Genomic DNA, 22459 nt, shown 5'->3' on the forward strand with positions numbered 1-22459 from the left:
TAAATCTAAGTCATTTTAACACACGTTTGCACCAGTGTAACCAGGCTGTTTTGGTCAACCGTCCTGGTCCACACTTGCTGTCATCTAACCCTGTCTTGGACTTACACACCAACTTGGATACCATCCTTGGTCCTCTTGCCTTAATTCTTTCTCATTATTTATCTCCTGGGGTCTTCCTGGCAGATTTCCACCTGATTCACTCCTCAGTCTTCTTTTTAAAGAGTTTTTTTTTTCTTTTTGCGGTACGCAGGCCTCTCACTGTTGTGGCCTCTCCCGTTGCGGAGCACAGTCTCCGGACGCGCAGGCCCGGTGGCCATGGCTCACGGGCCCAGCCGCTCCGCGGCATGTGGGACCTTCCTGGACGGGGGCACGAACCCATGTCCCCTGCATCGGCAGGCGGACTCTCAACCACTGCGCCACCAGGGAAGCCCTTAAAGAGTCTTTTTGATGTGGACCATTTTATAAAAGTCTTTATTGAATTTGTTACAATATTGCTTCTGTTTTTTTTGGGTTTTTTGGCCACGAGGCATGTGGGATCTTAGCTTTCTGACCAGGGATCGAACCCACACCCCCTGCACTGGAAGGTGAAGTCTTAACCACTGGACTGCCATGGAAGTCCCACTCCTCAGTCTTTTGTCACTATACACTACCTTGGGAAGGGTTCCTGTCCACAGTCCACATCACCCCTCTCACCCCCAGTTTTATTTGTTGTTTGGTGTACACAACGAAGATAAAAAGCACTAAGAAAGAAAAGTCTGATTCTGTAATGCAAAATCATTTTTAAAAAAATCACTAAAATGAGGGAGAAATATTTCAGACATATTGAAAACAGAGCCGAAGGAATGCCAAAAACATAAAGATCTAGTTTTTCATTTTTTTCCTCTCAGAGAATGTCAGTGACCTCGGTTTGAACTGACTGGGTTCTACTTCCAGTTCTGTTCTTTTCTCCTCTGAGTAAATTACTTAGACTCTCTGACCCTCAGATTCTCCATTCCTTTCAATGCAGTAATTACACTGTCTTGCAGGGTTATAAGGGAAGTTGGTGATGGTGCTTGGAAAGCATCTACCATGGTGTTTGGTACATCACAGTCCCTGAAAAAACAGCACGTATTACAAATCCCAATACCAGCTGGTAAATTAGTTGCTTCAATAAAAAAATACATTATCCAAAACCAGTTAAACGATACTGAGGACATTAAGCTTCATTATAGGATTCAATTTTTCATAGGGAAAAACAATATGTAAAAAATGGTACATAAAACAGCATCATATCATAACAAAAACATCAACAAACTCGTATCAAAGAGTCCATGTGTTTCCAAGGCTTAAAATATATCACTCAAAGGCTGCTTAATTGGCCCATGAGCTTCCAGCTCCATCATGCATCTCCCCACCGCAGGAAGCCACAGGGATTCAGCCCCTGACTTCTCCTGAGCTCTTGCAAATACTCATCCGAGTCGCTGACTCCACCGCGTCTGACTCTGTTTAGTGATGCCTGTCTCTAGCTGGGAGTCACTCTGGGAACTGGCTAAGATCTCTTAACGCTTCTTTCCTGACTCTCTCCCAGTTTTCCACATGCACGTTGCTTTGTACTTGCTTTGAAGAACGCTTGGAACAGCACTCAACCTCTCTAGCAGTTTGAGCAGCATATGGCCTTATGTTAGAAATCACAGCTCTTCAAAGAACCAGAAAATAACTTTCCGTTCTGGGTAGTGTTGTACTTGCAAAGTGAAGCAGGAAAAACACGTTTCAACCAATTGGTGAATATGGTGTGTTCTCACGGCCTGATATATCTCTGAGGTAATTTATTTCTTTGAGTGGGCATTTCAGGAAAAGAACTTTTCAAAAAACACCACCATAACAAAGAGGTCATATTAATTTGAGAATAAAAACTGGTCATGTATACAAGGAGGCAAGGACTCTTTCACAACTCCTCCAGCTCTAGCTGTTTTGTAAGGTATACCAGAGTTGAGCTGCTTACTGTGTTGCTGAGGAAACTGAGGGCCAAAGACTTAAATACTTAAGTAGAGAAGACTAATCTCTACACCTGTATGAAACTTGGTTCCTGTGATGGACCAAGTGATTGTTCAGCCTCTCTAGCGGATTGCTCGTGGCTGGTGACCTCCGTGACTGGAAGGCCCCACTGGTCCTGGGACTAAGGTGGGCGGCTCATGATTGGCTGCCTGGGGTTCAAAGGCCATCTTGTAAACATGCAAGTAAGGGCCACTCAGCAGGAGCTACAGATTCAAAAGCAGCTGCTGTTGCTGTCTGTCTGCTGTGTGACAGTCTCTCCATTTGATTCTGACAACGACCCTGCAAGGAAGCCTGTGCCGCACCTGCTTACTGATGAGCAGACAGACCTCACAGAGCTAACCTCAGAGGTCACACAACTGGCACATTTTCAAGCCAGGATGCCAACACAGGTCTGGCTTCAAATCCTGGGCTCACTTTACTGATTCACTAGAGTAAAAGTTATCTAACCAACCATTCAGAATAAGAACAATCACACATACACGAACTCTCTGAAACATGCAACCATTCCTGGTATTTAGCTTCATCTCTTTATGTGTGACCACGTCATATTTCTTTAAAAAGCATTGTTTTGTTTCGTTTGTAAAGAACGTAGAATCACTGGTGTTAACTGTCTTGTGACTGATTGCTATTACCCAAGCCTCTGCTTCTTTCAAACATCATACGTACAGCCCTTACCTCTCCGTGCCTCATTTATCAAGTGGCAAGGAGAAATATTTACATTGCCGGCTACTTGGTCTAAGCATACTATTAAGTTGCCCACCCCATAACCGCCACCTCTTTTTAGCCCAGCGCTGCAGGTCAACATTTGCATCACCAATGGAGAAATGAAACAGCTAGGGACATGGCAGGGAGCCAACTCTTACCAGACAAAAGAAAATGATTCTATCGAGCCTAATGGAAGGATTCCTGGGGTATGCCCTGTTCCTACTTATAAGGGTAGGCACCTAAAGCGGAAGGGTTTAGAGCCAGGTCAAACCAGGAGTGGTGATTACTTTTGAAATCTGAGTCAGTGAGGGTGGAAAGAAAAAGAGAACTATTACTGAGAAGAGACAGGGTCAGAGCTTAAATCCAAGAATCAGGGTAAGGGGAAAAATGGGAGAACGAGTGAGAAGGCTGGTGGTCAAGACAGGGGAGCAGGGACCGGGCTGCGGAGTGTGGTTCAGTGTGAAACCAGGCATGATGGAACTGTGGGGACTCACGTTTTACAGTCAGTGCATTCCGTGAAGTCCAGAGGTATGAGCTAAGGGAGGCTCATGAGTGTGCATCCTGAAAGTCGGGATTCCTGTTTTCATCTAAGCTCTGCTATTTCTCGGTGTTGTGACCTTGAACAGATCACTGTTCATTCCTCACTTGACAAGTGAAGACTGAACTAACTGCTTAACCATAGGCAATTATTCAGTGCCTATCTTTGACCTAAGCACTGTTGAAATTAAAAAGAAAAGAAGCCATAGCCCCTACATCAAAATTTTTTTCTAAAAAATTTAAAATATATACTATGTCTTATGACAGCTCTGATCTTATTTTCTTCAGGAAAAATTATGTGTTTTGCATTAAAACCTTCAATGCAAGTTTTAATTCTGCTTTTGTATTTTTAGCTGTCTTTATCATTTCCTTTTTCTCCCCTCATTCCATTGCCTTTCCATCTGAACTCATTTTTTTTCCTAATAAGTTTCTGCTCTCTTTCATAGAGATGTGCTTTAAAAAAAAAATCCTATTGAATATGCAAAGGAGTTTTAAAATATTTTCTTTTGGTTTCAGTAGTAAGTAATTTTTAAGAGGCCTTTCCCTTAAGTGTTCAAAATGATATTTCTTTTTCTTTGTGTGCAACATGTTTTTCCTAATGGACTCACTTTATTACCTTTTAAATTCATTTTAACAAGAGCGCTATACATATTCAGTGTTTCCCAGCATACAGTACACAATTTACTCTCAGCCCCGCTAACTGTAACTTGGATTTGCCTCTTTAGATCTATAGCTAGTTGCCAATTCCCAGAGTTCAGCAGTTTTTATTTTGTGTACCTCTGTTGCCCGGAGGTGGATCACCACTGCCCTGCTTTCTAATCCTAGGACAGAGGGTAGACATGCAAAACTACACCCCTCCTTCAAATTCACAGGGTTTCCCTATCTCTGCCCCTTTAACAGACTTTGATTCAGGGTCCTTAGAACTGCAGTGCATCACCATTCATTCTAAATCAGACTTCCAGCCCAGTTGTCTACTTGGGTTGGCAGTTTTCTAATGGATTGAAGTGAAAGGGAAGATAAGGTCCGGGTTGCGGAGGAGTTCTGGGAAATTAAACTCACTGGCTGCTTCCAAAAAGCAAAACAAAACAGAACAAAAAACCTTAACCATCAGCAGCAGAGGAGAGGGATGACTGCTCTGTTTTTAGGCTTAAAGGGACCTTGCATTTTTAAGCTAGGGACCGGAAAGTGGAGAGGTCCCAACTTTTGCAAGGCTGGTGGTTTATTTTGTTTTCATGTCAGATATTATGATTATCAAACAAGTTACATTTAGTCTTTTAGATTCTGGAAGATCTTCCCAGATTCTCTCTGAGATTGTCAATTCTAGTTTTCCTAGTTGAAAGTCATCTTAATTGTTAAAGTCAGAATGAGTTTACGCTTTTTATTTTTTTTTATCTTCACGGGTATTTTCAAGTGACGCAGAGAAAGGCTGCATCAGGGTTTGCTGCCCAAATGCCACCTAAAAAAATAATTCAAAATCAGATATTTACTGAGCACCTCCTTCGGCTTGTATAGATGTCTGCATTACAGGGATCATACATTATGTACATACACACATATGCACACTCTCACACATGTACAATATTATTTCCCCCATTTTCATGTGAACTTGGAACAGGTACAGTTTCTTTTCTTCTTGGTGTTCCCTCAGCTTGGCATAGGCCTGCACATAGTAGGTGACCCATCAGCATTTTCTGAATGGATGAATGTCTAACAAGGGTGAGAGAACGAGGGGAGAGAAAAGAACTGGGAGAGTGTGATGCTGCTGAAGCAGAAGGAGAAGAGGGAGTGGCCAGTCATTCTCTGAGAAGGCCTTTTTTTAATTACCTAGATAAAATGCTAAATGCAATCTATCACTGGTTAGACAATGATATAAAAAAAATCGTGAACATTCACACGCCATGCTCTCCTCCCTCTAGAGCACTGCACATACTATGATTCCCTTGGTCCCAGACCCCGTTCCCTATTTCACACAGTGTCAATGTCACCTCCTATTTGAAGCCTCCTATCTGAGTGCTGAGACCATGTTAGGTTATCATCTACCACACGTCTAAGGAGCGCTGGGCAGTGAGTGGCACCTGGAGTTTGACCCTGTATCCCCATTGCTTGTTTATATATTCTGCCTGCCTCTCTTCCCCGACCCCACCAAAACACTAATGCTCCTGAAAGCTGGAGTTGTGTCCAGTTACTTATATCCCCCACCAACTATAACAGGGCCTGTATTTGTTAAAATAATTAGTTAATTCATCGATGAACAAAGGCACTCATAATTAGAATAAAATGGAAACTTCTTATCTTCATTTACCCGGACATTATGACTGGTTTTAGCTACTGATCATAGGGATAGTACGAGTCAGTAGCAATCTAATTCATTTAGAATTAGCAAATTGTTCACATGTATATTTTTTCTAAGCCAACAGATGACCTCTTATTATCTCCATGTTGACTATCAATTATCAATAAGTACATATTAAGCACTTAGTATGTGCTCAGAGAAATATTTCAGGAGCCCAAAGAAAAAATCACATATGGTTCTTGCCCTACTGGGATTTTCTTGACATTCTAGATGTTACGTATTTTTTTAACTTAACATTTTATCAAGCACCTCCCTCCCTTGAAATATGCTCCATGAATGTAAGGATTATACTTCAGCAGTACTTGCTACAAAGTAAGCACCAAATACACATTTTGTGAATGAATGTTGGAAAAAGTAGTCACATTGTAGGTTCTGGCAAAAGCGTAACATGATAAATAGATTCAGGGTGATTATTTTGATGTTATCCAAAATTGGACTGAGGGAAAGAGATTTGAACATAGATGCAAAAATCCTCAACAAAATACTAGCAAACCAAATCCAACAATACACTGAAAGGACCATACACCATGATCAAGTGGGATTTATCCCAGAGATGCAAGGAGTTTTTCAATATCCACAAATCAGTCAGTGCGATACACCACATCAACAAAATGAAGAATAAAAACCATATGAGCATCTCAATAGATGCAAAAAAATCTTTCATCAAAATTCAATACCAATTTAGGATAAAAACTCACCAGAAAATGGGCATAGAAGGAACCTACCTCAACATAATAAGGCCATATATGACAAACTCACAGCTAACATCATACTCAACAGTGAAAGGCTGAAAGCATTTCCTCTAAGATCAGGAAAAAGATAAGGATGTGCACTCTCGCCACTTTTATTCAACATAGTTTTGGAAGTCCTAACAATGGCAATCAGAGAAGAAAAAGAAATAAAAGGAATCAACACTGAAAAAGAAGTAAAACAGTCACTGTCTGAAGATGACATGATACTATACATAGAAAATCCTAAAGAGGCTATGATAAAACTACTTAGAGCTCATCAGTGAATTTGGTAAAGTTGCAGGATACAAACTTAATATACACAAAAATCTGTTGTATTTTTATACACCAACAATGAAACATCAGAAAGAGAAATTAAGGAAACAATCCCATTTATCATCATATCAAAAAGAATAAAATACTTAGGAATAAACCTACTTAAGGAGGCAAAAGACCTGTACTCTGAAAACTATAAGATGCTGATGAAAGAAATCAAAGATGACATAAACAGATAGAAAGATATACCATGTTCTTGGACTGGAAGAATCAGTATTGTCCAAATGACTATACTACCCAAGGCACTCTACATATTTAATGCAATCCCCATCAAATTACCAATGGCAGTTTTCAGAGAACTAGAACAAAAAAATTTTAAATGTGTATAGAAACATAAAAGACTCTGAATAGCCAAAATAATCTTCAGAAAGAAGAACAGAGCTGGAGGAATCAGGCTATACTACAAAGCTACAGTCACCAAAACAGTGTGGTACTGGCACAAAAACAGAAATATAGATCAATGGAACAGGATAGAAAGCCCAGAAATAAACTCACACACCTGTGGTCAATTAATCTATGAGAAAGAAGGCAAGAATATACAATGGAGAGAAGACAGTCTCTTCAATAAGTGGTGCTGGGGAATCTGGACAGTTACATGTAAAAGAATGAAATTAGAACACTCCCTAACACCATACACAAAAATAAACTCAAAATGTATTAAAGACCTAAATGTAATGCCAGACACTGTAAAACTCTTAGTGGAAAACTTAGGCAGAACACCCTTTGACATAAATCACAGCAATATCTTTCTCGATCCACCTCCTAGAGTAGTGAAAATAAAAACAAAAATAAATAAATGGGACCTAATTAAACTTAAAAGCTTTTGCACAGCAAAGGAAGCCATAAACAAAACAAAAAGACAACCTATGGAATGGGAGAAAGTACTTGCAAACAAAGCAACCTTCAATGGATTAATCACCAAAATATACAAACAGCTCATGCAGCTCAATATCAAAAAAACAAACAACACAATCAAAAAGTGGGCAGAACATCTAAATAGACATTTCTCCAAAGAAGACATACAGATGTGCAAAAAGCATGTGAAAAGATGCCAACATTGCTAATTATTAGAGAAATGCAAATTGAAACTGCAATGAGATATCACTGCATACCAGTCAGAATGGCCTTCATCAAAAAGTCTACAAACAATAAATGCTGGACAGGGTGTGGAGAAAAGGGGACCCTCCTACACTTTTGGTGGGAATGTAAATTGATATAGCCACTATGGAGAACAGTATGGAGGTTCCTTAAAAAACTAAAAATAGAACTACCATATGATATATATGGTATATACCTAGAGAAAACCGTAATTAGAAAAGATACATGCACGCCAATGTTCACTGCAGCACTATTTACAATAGCCAGGACATGGAAGCAACCTAAACGCCCATCAACAGATGAATGGAGAAAGAAGATGTGTTATATATACACGATGGAATATTACTCAGCCATAAAAAGAATGAAATAACGCCATTTGCAGCAACATGGATGGACCTAGAGATTATCATACTATGTGAAGTCAGTTGAAAAGGGAAAGACAAATATCATACAATATCACTTATATGTGGAATCTACAAAAATGAGACAAATGAAGTTATTTACAAAACAAACAGACTCACAGACTTGGAAGACAAGCTTATGGTTACCAAAGGGGAAAGGTACGGGGGAGGCAAGATAGGAGGTTGGGATTAACACATACACACTACTATATATAAAATAATCAGCAAGGACCTACTGTACAGCACAGGGAACTCTACTCAATATTCTGTAATAACCTAAATGGGAAAAGAATCTGAAAAAGAATAGATATATGTATATGTATAACTGAATCACTTTGTTGTATACCTGAAACTAACACAGCATTGTAAATCAACTATACTCCAATATAAAATAAAAATTTTAAAAAAAAGAGAGATTTGGGGGAAATTTTCTTTTTTTTTTGCGTTACGCAAGCTTCTCACTGTTGTGGCCTCTCCCGTTGCGAAGCACAGGCTCCGGACGCGCAGGCTCAGCGGCCATGGCTCACGGGCCCAGCCGCTCCGCGGCATGTGGGATCCTCCCGGACCGGGCCACGAACCCGTGTCCCCTGCATCGGCAGGCGGATTCTCAACCACTGCGCCACCAGGGAAGCCCTGGGGAAAATTTTTAGCCCAGAATTTCCTTCCTTCTATCTTATCTAGGTCATCTTCTCCTTCCAGTGTTGTGAGGTAAATTCATCAAATGACAGCTATTCAAAGGTAAGGCTAACCCAAGGGCAGTTATTAAGGGAAATCACTGCTAAGAAACATCAGGTGATGTATAAGGTATGTTTATAAAACAACAGAACTTTTAAAAAGATAAATATACCAGCATTTTTAATACCATTGGGCATATGTCCCCGTGCAAGAAGTCTCCTTCGGTGATTACATACTTATTCATACTTATTCTAATGAGACAGACAGTCTTAAAAGCACTCCATTGTTTCCTTTGGCATTCTAGTCTGTGTTCGGGCTACCTTTATTGGAATCCTAATGACGGTAATTCTTAAGTTTCTGGATGTCAGGGTTGGTTTTAACACAGACAAAAGCCACTAGGAAGCCATGGCACCTGCCATGCTGGATGATGAAGCTGGTACAGCAGGTATTGGCAAGGAAAGGACCCCAAAGGAAGGACTCCAGATCCAAGCCCTGGACTTCAGAGCTGCAATCATTTTAAGATACAACCCTGCTTTGTTTGGGGGTCATTTTATGAACTGGTCATGCTTCTTCACTTCTTTAACATTTTAAGTGTCTCCTATATTTGGCTTTAGATATTTGTCTCTAATTAAGACATGGATTTTTGTACTCATACAAAATGTGTGCTTCCCCTAACCTCTGTTTGTACCCAGAAAGCCAGTTGCCTGAAAGTGTGGCTTTCTAGCTATAGCCTGTGGCCACGTGGCCCTCTCCAGACATTCCTCTTCTGCTTCCATGGGCCAAACAGGAGGCCGAGACCATTATTTGTTGTGTGGGCCGCACTTCATGGACTCCAGACAGACATCACTTTCGCTATGTCCAATTTCTTTTCTTTCCACCATGACTCCCTTTTATTAGCAGAAGTTGCTTATGTCAAGTAGGTAATGAAAATAAAGATTGGGTCTTTCTGTTGGCCTCATAAAAATATTTAAAATATTCTCAATAGAATTAATCACAAAGCCAAAGCCTGTTAAGTTTTGAAGTTCCTCAAGCCAGCAGGCCTGCTCCACTGTCACGCACTGCATAAACCTTGCACTGCTCATGGCCTCCATTCTAAACCCCCGCCTTGATGCACCTCACCCTCTGCTCTCCACTTCTTGACATGTGAGTTCTGAATTCATGGCCTCTTTTCTTGTTTGTGGCCTCTCCTGGCCTCTTGGAACTGTAGCTTAGCTCTTTTTCCCTAGCTTTCACATGCTTCATCCATCCTCAAACACAATTCTCTGTGTCTAAGCTATTCTTAGGCAACCGGTTTCACCTGGCCATCAGGATGTTACCTCTTAGCTTAGGTGATTGTGAGCTCTTCCACCAAGGTCATCCTGGCCCCTCCGGCCCCAAATATCTGCACTAGAAGTGACTCTGAAGGTCACTAAGAGCTGAATTTCACCACCAACGTAAGTTATTAATTGAAACCCTAATAATGTTGGCATGCATTCTGAGCAGCCCTGACTCAGGGCCTAGGCAGACGGGTGGCTGCGGTAAGCTAGACCATAGGTCGTAACATTTACCACTTACTCACCCGGCAGCCTGGAGATGGAGATGGAGAACATGACTCTTCAAACTGATGTAAATACAAAGATTACATAGGCAGGGGCTCGCGACCTCCAGCCGCTCCGTGGGACAAAGAGGCAGCAGTAGCTACATGTAAGAAATCCTGCTTCGAACGCTCTCAAGGGTGGCTCAGAAACAATGAGAACTTCCAGCAGATCATCCTGAGGAGCGGCAAGAGCCTTCCCAACAGCAATGCATCTGCAAGAAGCCAGTGGGCTGTTGGCCGGCTTTGTTTATTTTTCCTCTTTTGCCTTCTCCTCACTTTGCTTCTTTCAAACTCTGTAGCCCTTTGGCCCGCCTTCACCTTCGTGCAAGGACTGACTGTTACTTACCATGCCCTTTAGTGTCAGATCTGCTAAGGGAGACCGGTTGCCATGGAAATCTGGCCAAACATGTAAATCAACAGTGAGGAAACCCACGGGCTGAGTCTTCTTAATCAGATCCAGGTGACTGTTCAAATATGCATATATACTCTGGCATCTGGAAGAGAAGTGGATTTTGTTTTTAAAAGGGGGTGGGTGGGTAGGGTCAGGGAGCAAATTGCTCTGTAGAAAGAAATCATTTGTACTCCCATATCAAATCCAGAAAGTAAGCAGGGCCCCAAAAGCTTCAGCACAAAAACCACCCCAACCCATAGAAATCAGCAAACCACACTCTCAAATCACGCTGTACTCTCGTCAAGGATTGGAGGCCTGTCCTGGTGGAAGGTGGAAAGGTTTGGACTCAGAAGACCAGATCCAAGAATGGCTTTACTCCATTGTAGGTGTGTAACCACTACTGTGAGGAAGTTATTCAAACTTTCTGAACCACTCTCTTTGCATCTGTAAAAACAACCATCATAATCCCTGCCCAACTGACCTCATAGGGTTTTGTGAAGATCAAAGGAGACTATGTAGATGAAGATACAGGATTTTGCAAAATGTACACTACTGGACATATGTCAAGGATTTTTAAAAATCAGTATTCTTAATTATAATAATAATATGATGGTGAATGGAGATGGTTCCCCGACTCAGGATAGGAGTTTGCTAAGGGCAGTGATATGATGGAGTGAATGCAGTTAGGATCAGGAGTTAGAAGGCTTGGTTTCCAACCTAAACCTACCAAATGACATTGCACTAGTTCTTTCTCTCTTTAAGCCTTCGTTTCTTCACATGTAGAATGAGGGAGCCAGATGGCCTTTCTCATTCTCTCAGTCTATTTACCTGAGAGGGAGACAGAGATGATGGGCTTGGGAGTCAAGGCAGTCCTGCATTCAGATGCTGGTTCTACCTGTCCTAGCTGGGTAAAATGGGCCAGTGACTTAACCTCTCTGAGCTTCAGTTTTCCCATGCATATAATGGGTATAAAATACCTCACTGGGTGAAATCTCACTGCATGACACAAAAGTTCGTTACCCTTCCCCTCTTTAAAGGTGCTTCCTTCTCTTGAACTGACAATTCTAGAAGAAAGTGGGTTGGCATCCCATGCCACTTCCCACTGGTGTCCTTGGAACCACAGCCTTAAACGTGGCTTGAATAATGGTAGGAAAAAAGTATAGGAGATCAATGACCAAGGGAGGTTGATATCTAAGATACATAAGATAATATTTATTATTTACATTTAAAATGTTTTAGGAGTGCAGCTCAGCGATTTCTAGTTCTAGTTTTGTGACACTGTGAGTGTCCCTCCGGATCCCATGAAACTCCTAAAAGTTTTCTAAACTAAGTGTAAAGAAAGAAACAAACGAGTAGTGGTTTTCAAACACCTATTAAATAAAAACTTTATGTGGAACTCCAAGACAGAAAATATAGAAAAACAAAACTGTTCTATGTGAGTGCGTGTGTGTGTGTAAGTGTGAGAATGTGTGCGTGCACACGTGTGTAAGTGTGAGAAGTGTGCTGGGCGGAGGCAAGGGCAGTCCAGCCTACCAGGCGCTCTCCTTGCTTCTTGCCCTGACTCCTCATTCCCGTCTGTCAAAATCTTCGGCCCTACATCGTATTAGAAGATGAAGATCTTCTTGGGAAAAGGCTCACTGACCAGAGTAACATCAACTGCTGCTCCTTGCTCCTCTGGCCTTCAAACATAGCCCAGTGAGCCAAGTACCGCTAACACCCCTTTACAGAGGGGATGAGTAAGGCGTGTAGACATGTGACGGAGTCCAAAGTTAAACCCTCTCTGTGATTCTGTATCCCCAGCCAGGAATTATTTGTCAAAGCCCTACATTCAAACTCTGTTTTAGAATGATTCTATGATAGTGTTAAGAAAGGATCCTCTGAGGTCTCCATGGAAGGTAGGGCCAGAACCACATATGTGGGGAGAATACGATCACACCCTGGTTTTCTATCTCCCAGCTCTCTCTGCTCCTGGTCCAACACAGTCACATGGCCAACGATGGCCACAAGAACATCCTTTCCAGCCAGAAGTCAAGAGTCTGCACTAATTCTAGCAACACTGAACTTCAGAAGAGCATCACTGCACTTAGAGTAAAGGGATTAAAAAAAAGAAGAAGCACATGTCTATAAATCTTTTGTCTCTCAAGGAATCTCAGAGCAGGGCATTTGGTTTCAGACATCTGGGTCAATAAGAACCTGTCGGCCTAATTACTATTGATTTGTCATTGTCTCATTTACTGTGGGTCTTTGCAAACAGTGAGATTCATTTAGCCTCTACATATACGGTCACTCGTGCACTAATGAGATCCCTGGGGGACGGGGCATATGCTTACCCCTTTGACTCCTAACCTCCTCGCAGCTGTATGTTTATTCTTTGAATGCAGCCATTCTTCTGCACGTTTTTTCAATTATCCCCTACCATGTGCGCTATCTGAGTATATCATTCAAAATGAAATGCACTTGGAAAACATTAAAATAACAAATGCACATCATTATTCACATAATTTTAACCTTGCATGGTGCCTTTTTTGGTTTTGACTTTGTTTCAGTTTGTATGTTTTATCAATTCTTTCTCAAATGGCGGTCTGCCCTCTTCCAGCTCGGGAATCACATATTAACTGTTCCTAGTGATAGGTCTCCCTCTTTTTCATGAACTCCAGACTCATTTATCCTCTCTTAGAGAGAGAAATCCTTGCTTTCCTAGTCCTGTTGTGTATGAAGAAGAAAATACAGTTTCAAGAATCACAAAGCGACTTCACTGTATACCAGGTGGCTGACCAGGTACACTAAACCTCTCCAAGCTAGTTTACTTTTTTGCTATCAGGGTTAATACTTTTACCTTATAGGCTGCTATGAAGATTAAATATGGAGTCCTGAGTACTATAAAATGATAGCTGATCAATAAATAGTTCCTTCTTGTTTTCCATCACAGGAAATGCACTTCTAGAGTCAGGGAAGATTTTTTTCAGACTTCATGGCTCACAATCTTCAATGCATACCGCACCCCTGGAATCTCTACTTTCCTTCTCCATAAACCATTTAATTCTTTGGATTCACAGGATGCCCCAAAGTATGGTGACCGTACTTTCAAACCCCAAATCAGAACACATGGTCTAACAGAAGAATTTGTGCCTTTTCTAGGAGTAAGAGAAAGTCTTGGAAAAGAAGCTTCCACACTACCTCCAGTTCCTCCTTGACCCACTGCAATAGGTATTCTGCCTGCCCCATTCTGCTGAGACTGGCTCCACCATGAGGAGAAATCCCCGCTTTGTTGCTGTCTCCAATGGACCATTATTCGCCTTTATGTTACCTGAACTGTCTTTTGCATTTTGTACCACTTGGCCACTTCTTACTAATTTGTTTTCCTCCCCTTGTTTCCAGGCGACAATACTCTTTTGGTTTTCTAGCTGGTTCTCTTCCTCTCTTTGTCCCTTAAGTATATGAAGACTCCCAGAGACCTGTCCTTGGCCCCCTTCTCATTCTTTCTACACCCTTGGATGATCCCATCTTCCTTCCAGGGCTCCAGTTAACTAGCTATTGCTGCAGACTTCCAAATATATGCCCTTGTCTCCTGCTCATTTCTCTATGATGAGTTCCATGTCAAATATCCAAGCACTCATCAAATGCTTCCTCCTGGATGCCCAAACGGACCTCAATTAAAAAACGTCTACTATGACACACATCATCTTTTCTGATATACTCACTCTTCTTTCTATGCTCCTTGGTTTGGCCAAAGGCAAACTCATTTAAGTGGCTGCTCAAGCAACCATTTTGGGGGCAGAGTCAGAGTGGGTATCATTTTTGATTCCTCTCCTTCCCTCAGTTTCCACATTTAATTTTGGACCAGGTTCTGTCAATTTATTATTTTAAATATTCCTCTAACCAGCATGCTTTTCTCCCTCATAACTGCTCCTACTTTATGCAGGCCCTCTTCAAATGTCTGGATTAGAGGACTGGCCCTCTGACTTATCTCCTGCCTTGAAATTGTGCCCCCTCCAACTAGGTTTTCTGCACTCCTTCCTGGGTGGTTCGTCTAAAATGCAACTCTGATGATGACTCCATACCTAGCTAAAACCTTCAGTGATTCCTCCCCACTGTCCTCAAGATAAAGTATAAGCTTCCTTGTTTGGCATAATGTTCTTCATTATCTAGCTCTCCCTGCATTGTACCACGTTACAGACATGCCTTCCACTCTGCATCCCTCCTCACCACTGTACACATCATGCTCTCGTGACACTAAACTACTTCTAATTTTTCAAAATATGCAGGTCTTAACCTCTGAATGTTTGCCTATCCTTCTCCCTCTTGCCTAGAATTCTCTTCCTTATCTTCTTTACCTGCCTATGGCTATCACTGTTCTAGACTCATCTTTTTATTTTTAATTGAATATAGTTGATTTACAATGTTGTGTTAGTTCCCGATATACAGCAAAGTGATTCAGATATATATATATATACACAAACAGTAGGACCTTATTGTTTATCTATTTATATCTAGTAGTTTGTATCTGCTAATCCCGAACTCCTTATTTATCCCTCCGACCCCCCTTTCCCCTTTAGTAACCTTTCCCCTTTGGTAACCTTTAGTGTTCTTCCCTTCTGCTCTTCACATGGTTAGCTCATTTATATCCTTCAGATCTTAACTGTGCTTCCATCAGCTAGGGCTTCCCTGACCACCTCATCTAAATGGGGTTTCCCTGATATTCTATCATCGTACTCTGTTAGTTTCTTTCATATCATGTTTGGTCGCCATAGACTTATTTATGGGTTCATTTACTTGTTAACTGCCTATGGCCTTCTCTGGACTTTAAGCTTCATGAAGGCAGACCATTACCAGTATACATTCAGAATCTAGCAGAGAACTTGGCACACAGAACCACCCAAGAGTAGCCATCAAATGAATGAATGGCCCTTCCTCCACTGTATGATAATTGCCTCTTAATTTTATCTGTATCCATTGCTGGAATCTGAATTCCTTTTAGGAAAGAGTCACATCTTATGCATCCCACCAGGTGCTCAACACGGTTACTGAATGTAGAATGTATGAATATTGATCCCGCATGGACTGTTAGAGGTTATTTTTACCTCTCCCTCTCATTGTAGTACAGCTGCCAAAAGAGTAGATCTCTGGAGTCATATGGACACAACCTTCCAGGTGTGCTGGTATACCCCACAGAAGGGGGCAGAGAAAAGGAATAAGCATCTTGTGACACCCCACCCTGCACTTCCACCCATGTGCCAGGCACTATGCCGGGCTACAGTGAATCTGCTGAGAGGCAGAAAATGAAGAACTGATTTCCTAAGTCAGCACAGCCCTCAGTCTTCTTGAGAGGACCCCAGTGCCCTGAACACTTTCTTATCCTTGCCTGTAAAACAGAAGCCAAAGAAAGGCATTGTAATACCCAGCTTACGTCTATTTAGAAAAACATTTCTCATCCAAGAGACATCAAGAATTTACTGTTTATCCTGGCACACCCTAGGGGATGAAAGGTGTTAATATCATCACCCTGGGTCTATGATTGTCCTAGCTCAGGGGAGCCTAAGTCAATACTTGTGGATAGACTGATGGCCCCAGTTGTCAGACTGAGGGACCAAGGTTGAAGAAGCCATAAAGGCCAAGGGAACAATCTGAGAACACAAGAGTAGAATGCACAGTGGAAACAATGTTTAGAAGTGGAGTCCCTATAATACTCATTTCCTCAACTAGAATTAAATTAGATTTTATATATATATATATATATATATATATATATATATATATATATATATACACACACACATATATAAAAATAAAACTATCACTAAGCACAGTTCCAGGCACACTGAAAATTCTTAAAAAATGTTCTTGGTCTTTCTTTCTCCTTTTCTTGCTCTGGGGCGGGGGCATTTATACAGATTTTAATGGGAAGGTTTAGATATATTCTGAGATTTGGCATATGGGGGACCAGTACATTTTTAAAGTGATCCTCAGTGGGATTATAGAAATCACAGAAGCAAAAGAGGTTTGAAGAATAAATCATATCAAGAAAAGTTGATTGTTCTAAAAGGAATAACAAAACACTCCAGGGAAAGTGGGAAAAAAGAAAGACAGATTGAGAGAGAGGATGGGAATTAGCAGAACCTTGCACCCCTGAGAGACCGGAAATTCACAGAATCACAATGAGAAATGACCACTGCTTGCAGTGACCGCTGAAAAAGGAGCTCAGAACAGGCTGGGCTTCTCTGTCTCCAGTCCTCCTCCAGTAGACCATAAACTTGCTGAGGTCAGGAGTCATGTCTTCCACTGACCCTCCGTCCCCACCAATGGTCTGGTTTATTCTCCACAGAGCAGCCAAAGTAATCCTTTTAAAAGGTAAATCTGACTGTGTCTTCCATCTGCTCAAAAACAAAAATCTTGAAAAAAGTGCAGTGGTCTTATAGCTTTTTACAATGACCCGCATGGTTTGACCCTTGGCTAACTTTTACCTCTCATCTGTCCCCCATTCCCTCACACTTTGGTCAGTCACAGTGCCCTTTACAATGTCCACCGAGCTTGCCAAGCTGGCTGCTGCTTCCCGGCCTTGGGACTTGCTGTTCCTTTGGGCTAAAGGGATCTCCTCCATATAACCATGGCTTGATCTCTCTCTTTATTCAGTTCAGAGTCCTGTTTGAGTGCCACCTCATCAAGGACGGCTTCTTCACCTGAAATAGTTCCCATCCGTCACTCCAACACCTCTTGTCGTTCTATGTCTCCTTACTCATCTCTATTTTTCTTTAGAATGCTTACCAATTCCTGGAGTATGTGCTCTCTCACTCTCTCTCTCTACATACATACAAACATAAACATACACGCACGCACATATAGGTATATGTGTGTGTATGTGCGTGAGCACAATTTCCATGAAAACAGGGATTTTTTTTTTTCTTTGTTCACCGTGATACCATAAGTGCTCATAAGACACTCATCAGACAGTCAGAGGACCTGGATTTTAACCTTGGCTCTGCTGTCAACCTTGAATCCAGCACTTGTGGATTATGCCAACATCTTCCCACCGAACTGTGCCATCACCATAACCTCATTCTGAACCACTGGTAAAGATTCTTTAAGAAAAATAAGACAATAATGGGCAGTTTAGAGGAAAAGAGCTGAAGTTGTAATCAATGGAAGGTGATCTCTGGCTACGGAGTAACATCTCTGGATATTTGGCCCTACATAGATAGAGACTCCGGTTGCCATTTACATGCATGGGTACATCTAGTTATTGTTTACTTAATTCATAAGCTCACAGAAGGCTTCTCTTCAGGATGAAGCCTAGAAGGATTACAGTAAATCAAGAGTATAAAATACTCAATCTGTTTATCAACACTTGTTTCTATGGTTTCAAATAGGATTTGCTGATGCTAAGCTCTGAGATAGGGGTGACCTGCATTGCTGTTTGCAGACAGCACCAAGTCGCACCACAAGAGGCATACAGTTTTTGAATCCAAGGGATTTGTTGTCCCTTCCAAATAACTAACTTCACTTAATAACAACTATTCTTATTTCTAAGATCTGATGCATAGTGAGTGCTAGTCTTGATATAGTCTATTTATAGATCTGATAAGATAGAGACACATTTTCCTTTGCAAGACAATAAAAAGAAATTGGAAGGGAAGAGAACCAATACTGAATGCCTACTAAGTATATACAAACTGGAGATAAAATTTTGAGAGTCATCAAAATACAGCAGGAAATGAAGCCAAGAATGTAGATGGGATCATGGAAAAGACCACAAAGAGAGAAGAGGTCCAAGAATGTAGCTGTGATGAACTTTGTTGTTAGTGACAGAGAAAAGGATCATAGGCCTGAAAAGGAGATTAAGAAATAGTCAGAGATACAGAAGTAAAACTAGGTGAGGGTGACATTCTGGCAAGCCAAGAAAAGAGAGTGTGGGAAGGAGAAGGAGTGATCACTGGTGCCACATGGAGCTGAGAGCTCAAGGAAGGGGACTGGAAGACATCCTGTGGTCGCCGAGGACCTGAACAGTAAACGTTTCAGGGGCCGATGGTGACAGAATCAAACTGGAGTGGGCAAGGGAGGAGTGAGGAAACTGACCAAGAGTACAGGCAATGCTTTGGAGCAACTTAGCTCTAAAGAGAGGGAAAAATACAGAGAGGTAGCTGGAAAGCGGGATGAAGTCAGCTGGCATGTGAAGAGACGTGGGATGTAAATCCAGTCTGACTCTAAGATTGAATTCTATAAATTACTGCTTCTGGACCACACTGTGCTGCTGTTTCTCTGGGTTTACATGCTAATCCATAAATCCTCCCTTTCTTCCTATTTTCAATCAAAACTACTCACATGAGGTTCAGCTACAGAAGAAAGTTCTGGACATTTTGAGTATTTCATTGCAAAGTCTAACCTATCCCTCAGATTTGCGTTGAGGTCTAAGATCTTCAGAGACTGGCATTTCCACGGTCTACTTTCATCCTCATAACACCTGGAAAATGAATTAAGCAGGGTGGGATCATTGTAATTTTATAGGTGAGGAAACTGAGTCACCAAGACATTGATGGCAGAATTGGTACCAGAAGCCAAGACTTCAGTCCAGTGTTCTTGCTACTCCATGAGAAGGCAGGCAGGTGATGACATCTGCTCTTAACCCTAGAACAATCCCCTCCAAAATGTCCGCCTCTTTTATAATCATTAGTAATAGTAGTAGAAGTAGTAGTAGTGGTTGTTGTCATTGTCATCGTACAGTTTACGAAGCCTTTCCAAATACATTGCTTCTGTAAACTCAAAATAAATTCTCAGAGCTATCCATGGCTGGTTCTCTCCTGTCTACTATCCCATGTTCTGATAAGGAAACTAAGGTTCAAACGGCTACGTATGTGGGAGCTGAGATTTGAATCTAGATCTCTAAACTCTACATCTGTGCTCCTTCCTTTGGGTTAGAGGTTTTAAAATGCTGGATCCAGTTATTGGCTAGGTGGTATGATCCCTGTAGATGGGAATGACATTGTGACTAGAGACTCGTAGAAGGGAAAGCTTATGAAACTTTTCTCAAACTCCTTGGTGGGATCAATCCTCCTCTGCACCCTGATGACACGGAGTTTATGTTCTAGTCAGTATGCACTTCATTCTGCTCTGTGCAGGTGTGCCTCCCCATAAGAACAGACGTCCCTTGGTGGAATGGAAATGTCTAATACGAGTAACTACAAATTTTATCACTACCACTACCATTTACTGAATATTTATTATAGCTCAGCAATTGTTGCTATATCCCAGACACTATTTGAATTCATTTAATTTTCTCAACAACCTTATGAGGTGTTTACTGTTATTATTTTTCTGTACGGTGAAGTACTAAGGCACAGTGAGGTTAAGTACATTGCCCAGGGTAACAAGCTACTAAAGGGTGCAGCTGAGACAGGCAATTTGGCTCCAGGATCTAGGATAGTAACCTCCACCTTTGACTATCTCCCTTTTGCCAGGTACTAGCTACACGAATGGGGTTTCTCTGAAAATAGTATAAAATACCTTACGTTTGTTAAAAAGCCCAACTACTAAGCATTATTATCATGAAATTCATTCAATAATTATTCTTCAAACTTCTTATTTCAAACTAATTTTAGATTTACAGAAAAATTGCAAAAATAGTATGCAGACTTCCCCTATACCCACCATCTAAGAAATTAAAATAAATACAGTATTATTACTAATCTCCATACTTATTTGAATGCTGACAGTTTTCCCCACTAATGTGCTTTTTTCTGGCCAAGATCTAACCCATGATCATACATTGTTTCTAGATGTAGTAGCATCTTAGTCTCCTCAAATCTGGGACAATTCTCTAGTAATTCCTTAAGCTTCCTAATCTTTGAAGCATACTGGCTAATAATTTTGTAGAAATTACTTAGGTTAATTCTTTTCTTTCCCAAACCCCCATTAGTATGATCATACTATTTATTATTAATACTACAGGTTCATTTTTTTCACTGTTTGTATTTCACCCCCACCACACACATCCACCTATCATCTATCTATCTATCTATCTTTTATTTATTTTCAGGGGGACATGAAGCATCATCATGATTCTAAGAGTATGAGTTATATAAACAGGTATACTCAAAGAAGTGTCGCTCCCTCCTACTACCCTGTTCCCATTTCCCCATTATTTCCATCCCATTCCTACCCCACCTCCTATAGGTAACAACCTCATGAGTTTCTAGTTTAACTTCCCTATATTTCTTTTGCATAAATGAGTAGGTACACATATATTTTCTTATATCACCTTCTTTTTACATTAAAAAGAGTATATTATAAACACTCTTTTATGGACTTCCCTGGTGGTGCAGTGGTTAAGAATCCACCTGCCAACGCAGGGGACATGGATTCGAACCCTGGTGAGGGAAGAACCCATATGCCGAGGAGCAACTAAGCCTGTGAGCCACAACTACTGAAGCCCACGCACCTAGGGCTCGTGCTCCGCAACAAGAGAAGCCACCACGATGAGAAGCCCATGCACCACAATGAAGAGTAGCCCCCGCCCGCCACAACTAGAGAAAGCCTGCGTGCAGCAACAAAGACCCAACGTAGCCAATAAATAAATAAATAAATAATATACTCTGCTTTCTTCACTTAACAATATATTCTAGAAATCACTCCTATCAGTTACTATCCTGTTTCACAGAAGAAAAGACAGGCTTAAAGAAGTTGAATAACTTCCCAAGGTCACATAGTTATTAAGGAGAAAAACTGGAGTTGAATCCAAGAAACTTTGACTCCAAAACTCCATGCTCTTTCTTCTATGTCAGAGCTTCTCAACCATGATCACTGGCATATTCTTGGAGGATCTCTAGTTTTTTTGTGAATTCTCTTAGGTTGTTTTGAAAATTAATACATGTATGTCCTGGATCATCCAGATGACTATCTTATAACCAAGTACTGCCAGGCATTCTCATTGCTCACAGGATCTGAAAATCAGGCAGCTGCCTAAAGTCAGTGCCCCTAATGCGGTCGGGCATGGAAAACTGTAGAGAACAGAGAGAGCTGTTACCTGGCTGTGGCCTTGGCTTGTAGTTCTGGGAAGGCAGCATGGCCCTGTACCATGTGATCTATCTGAAAAACAAGAGAGAGGGGTCAATTTTATAGCTTCTCCAGTCTATGTTAAAGCCAGAAGAAGATATATTAAAATGTCTGTTTCTTTCAATTCTTTGTCTACAGAGGATCCAAGAATATTAAAATGCTAACTCAGCAAGAGTGTCTCAGCTTTTTCAGAAATCTAGCTTTGTTTAACCAACTGCTGGCCTCTTGGATTTATAAAAACAAAGAAGTTTAAAGAGAAGAACAGCAGGAAAAGAAACTCCCAAGGCTGAACTGGTAGCAGCAGGTAGTATCAGGTCCAAGAATGAGGTCTGACAGAGGCATGAGAAGGAGGTGTAACTCAGGGTAAATGAGGTTGAGGGGGGCCGGCCTGGGTGTTAAAAGCACTGGCCTCTGGATTACATCATCTCCCCCTCCGGTTACCCCACGCTGTTACCCCAGGGCAATGTCAGACCTTGAATTATTCTCTGTGTCTTACTAACAGAGAAGTTGAGTGAAAGAGTCTATGAGGAGGGAGCCCCAGTTTAAAAAACACAAAAAAGAGTTGCCCCAGAGCTGTCAAGA

At 41.3% G+C, this 22459-nt stretch overlaps 1 protein-coding gene across 17 annotated transcripts in view; it reads right to left on the reverse strand.

Annotated features, from left to right (window-relative positions):
* The window catches only part of FGGY (FGGY carbohydrate kinase domain containing), a 450202-nt gene that overhangs the window by 135301 nt on the left and 292442 nt on the right, over nt 1-22459 (reverse strand). For all 17 annotated transcript variants that reach the window (XR_004485339.2, XM_049697009.1, XM_033435388.2 and 14 more), the window contains 2 exons: nt 21849-21910; nt 10790-10937 (listed from right to left, as the gene is read on the reverse strand). Coding sequence is in view for 16 of the 17 variants with exons in the window: in XM_049697009.1 (XP_049552966.1) it covers nt 10790-10937; nt 21849-21910 (210 nt within the window). In the remaining variant the exon portion in view is untranslated. The remainder of the gene's footprint in view (nt 1-10789; nt 10938-21848; nt 21911-22459) is intronic.

Source organism: Orcinus orca, chromosome 1, assembly GCF_937001465.1.
Source record: "Orcinus orca chromosome 1, mOrcOrc1.1, whole genome shotgun sequence".
Lineage (NCBI taxonomy): Eukaryota > Metazoa > Chordata > Mammalia > Artiodactyla > Delphinidae > Orcinus > Orcinus orca.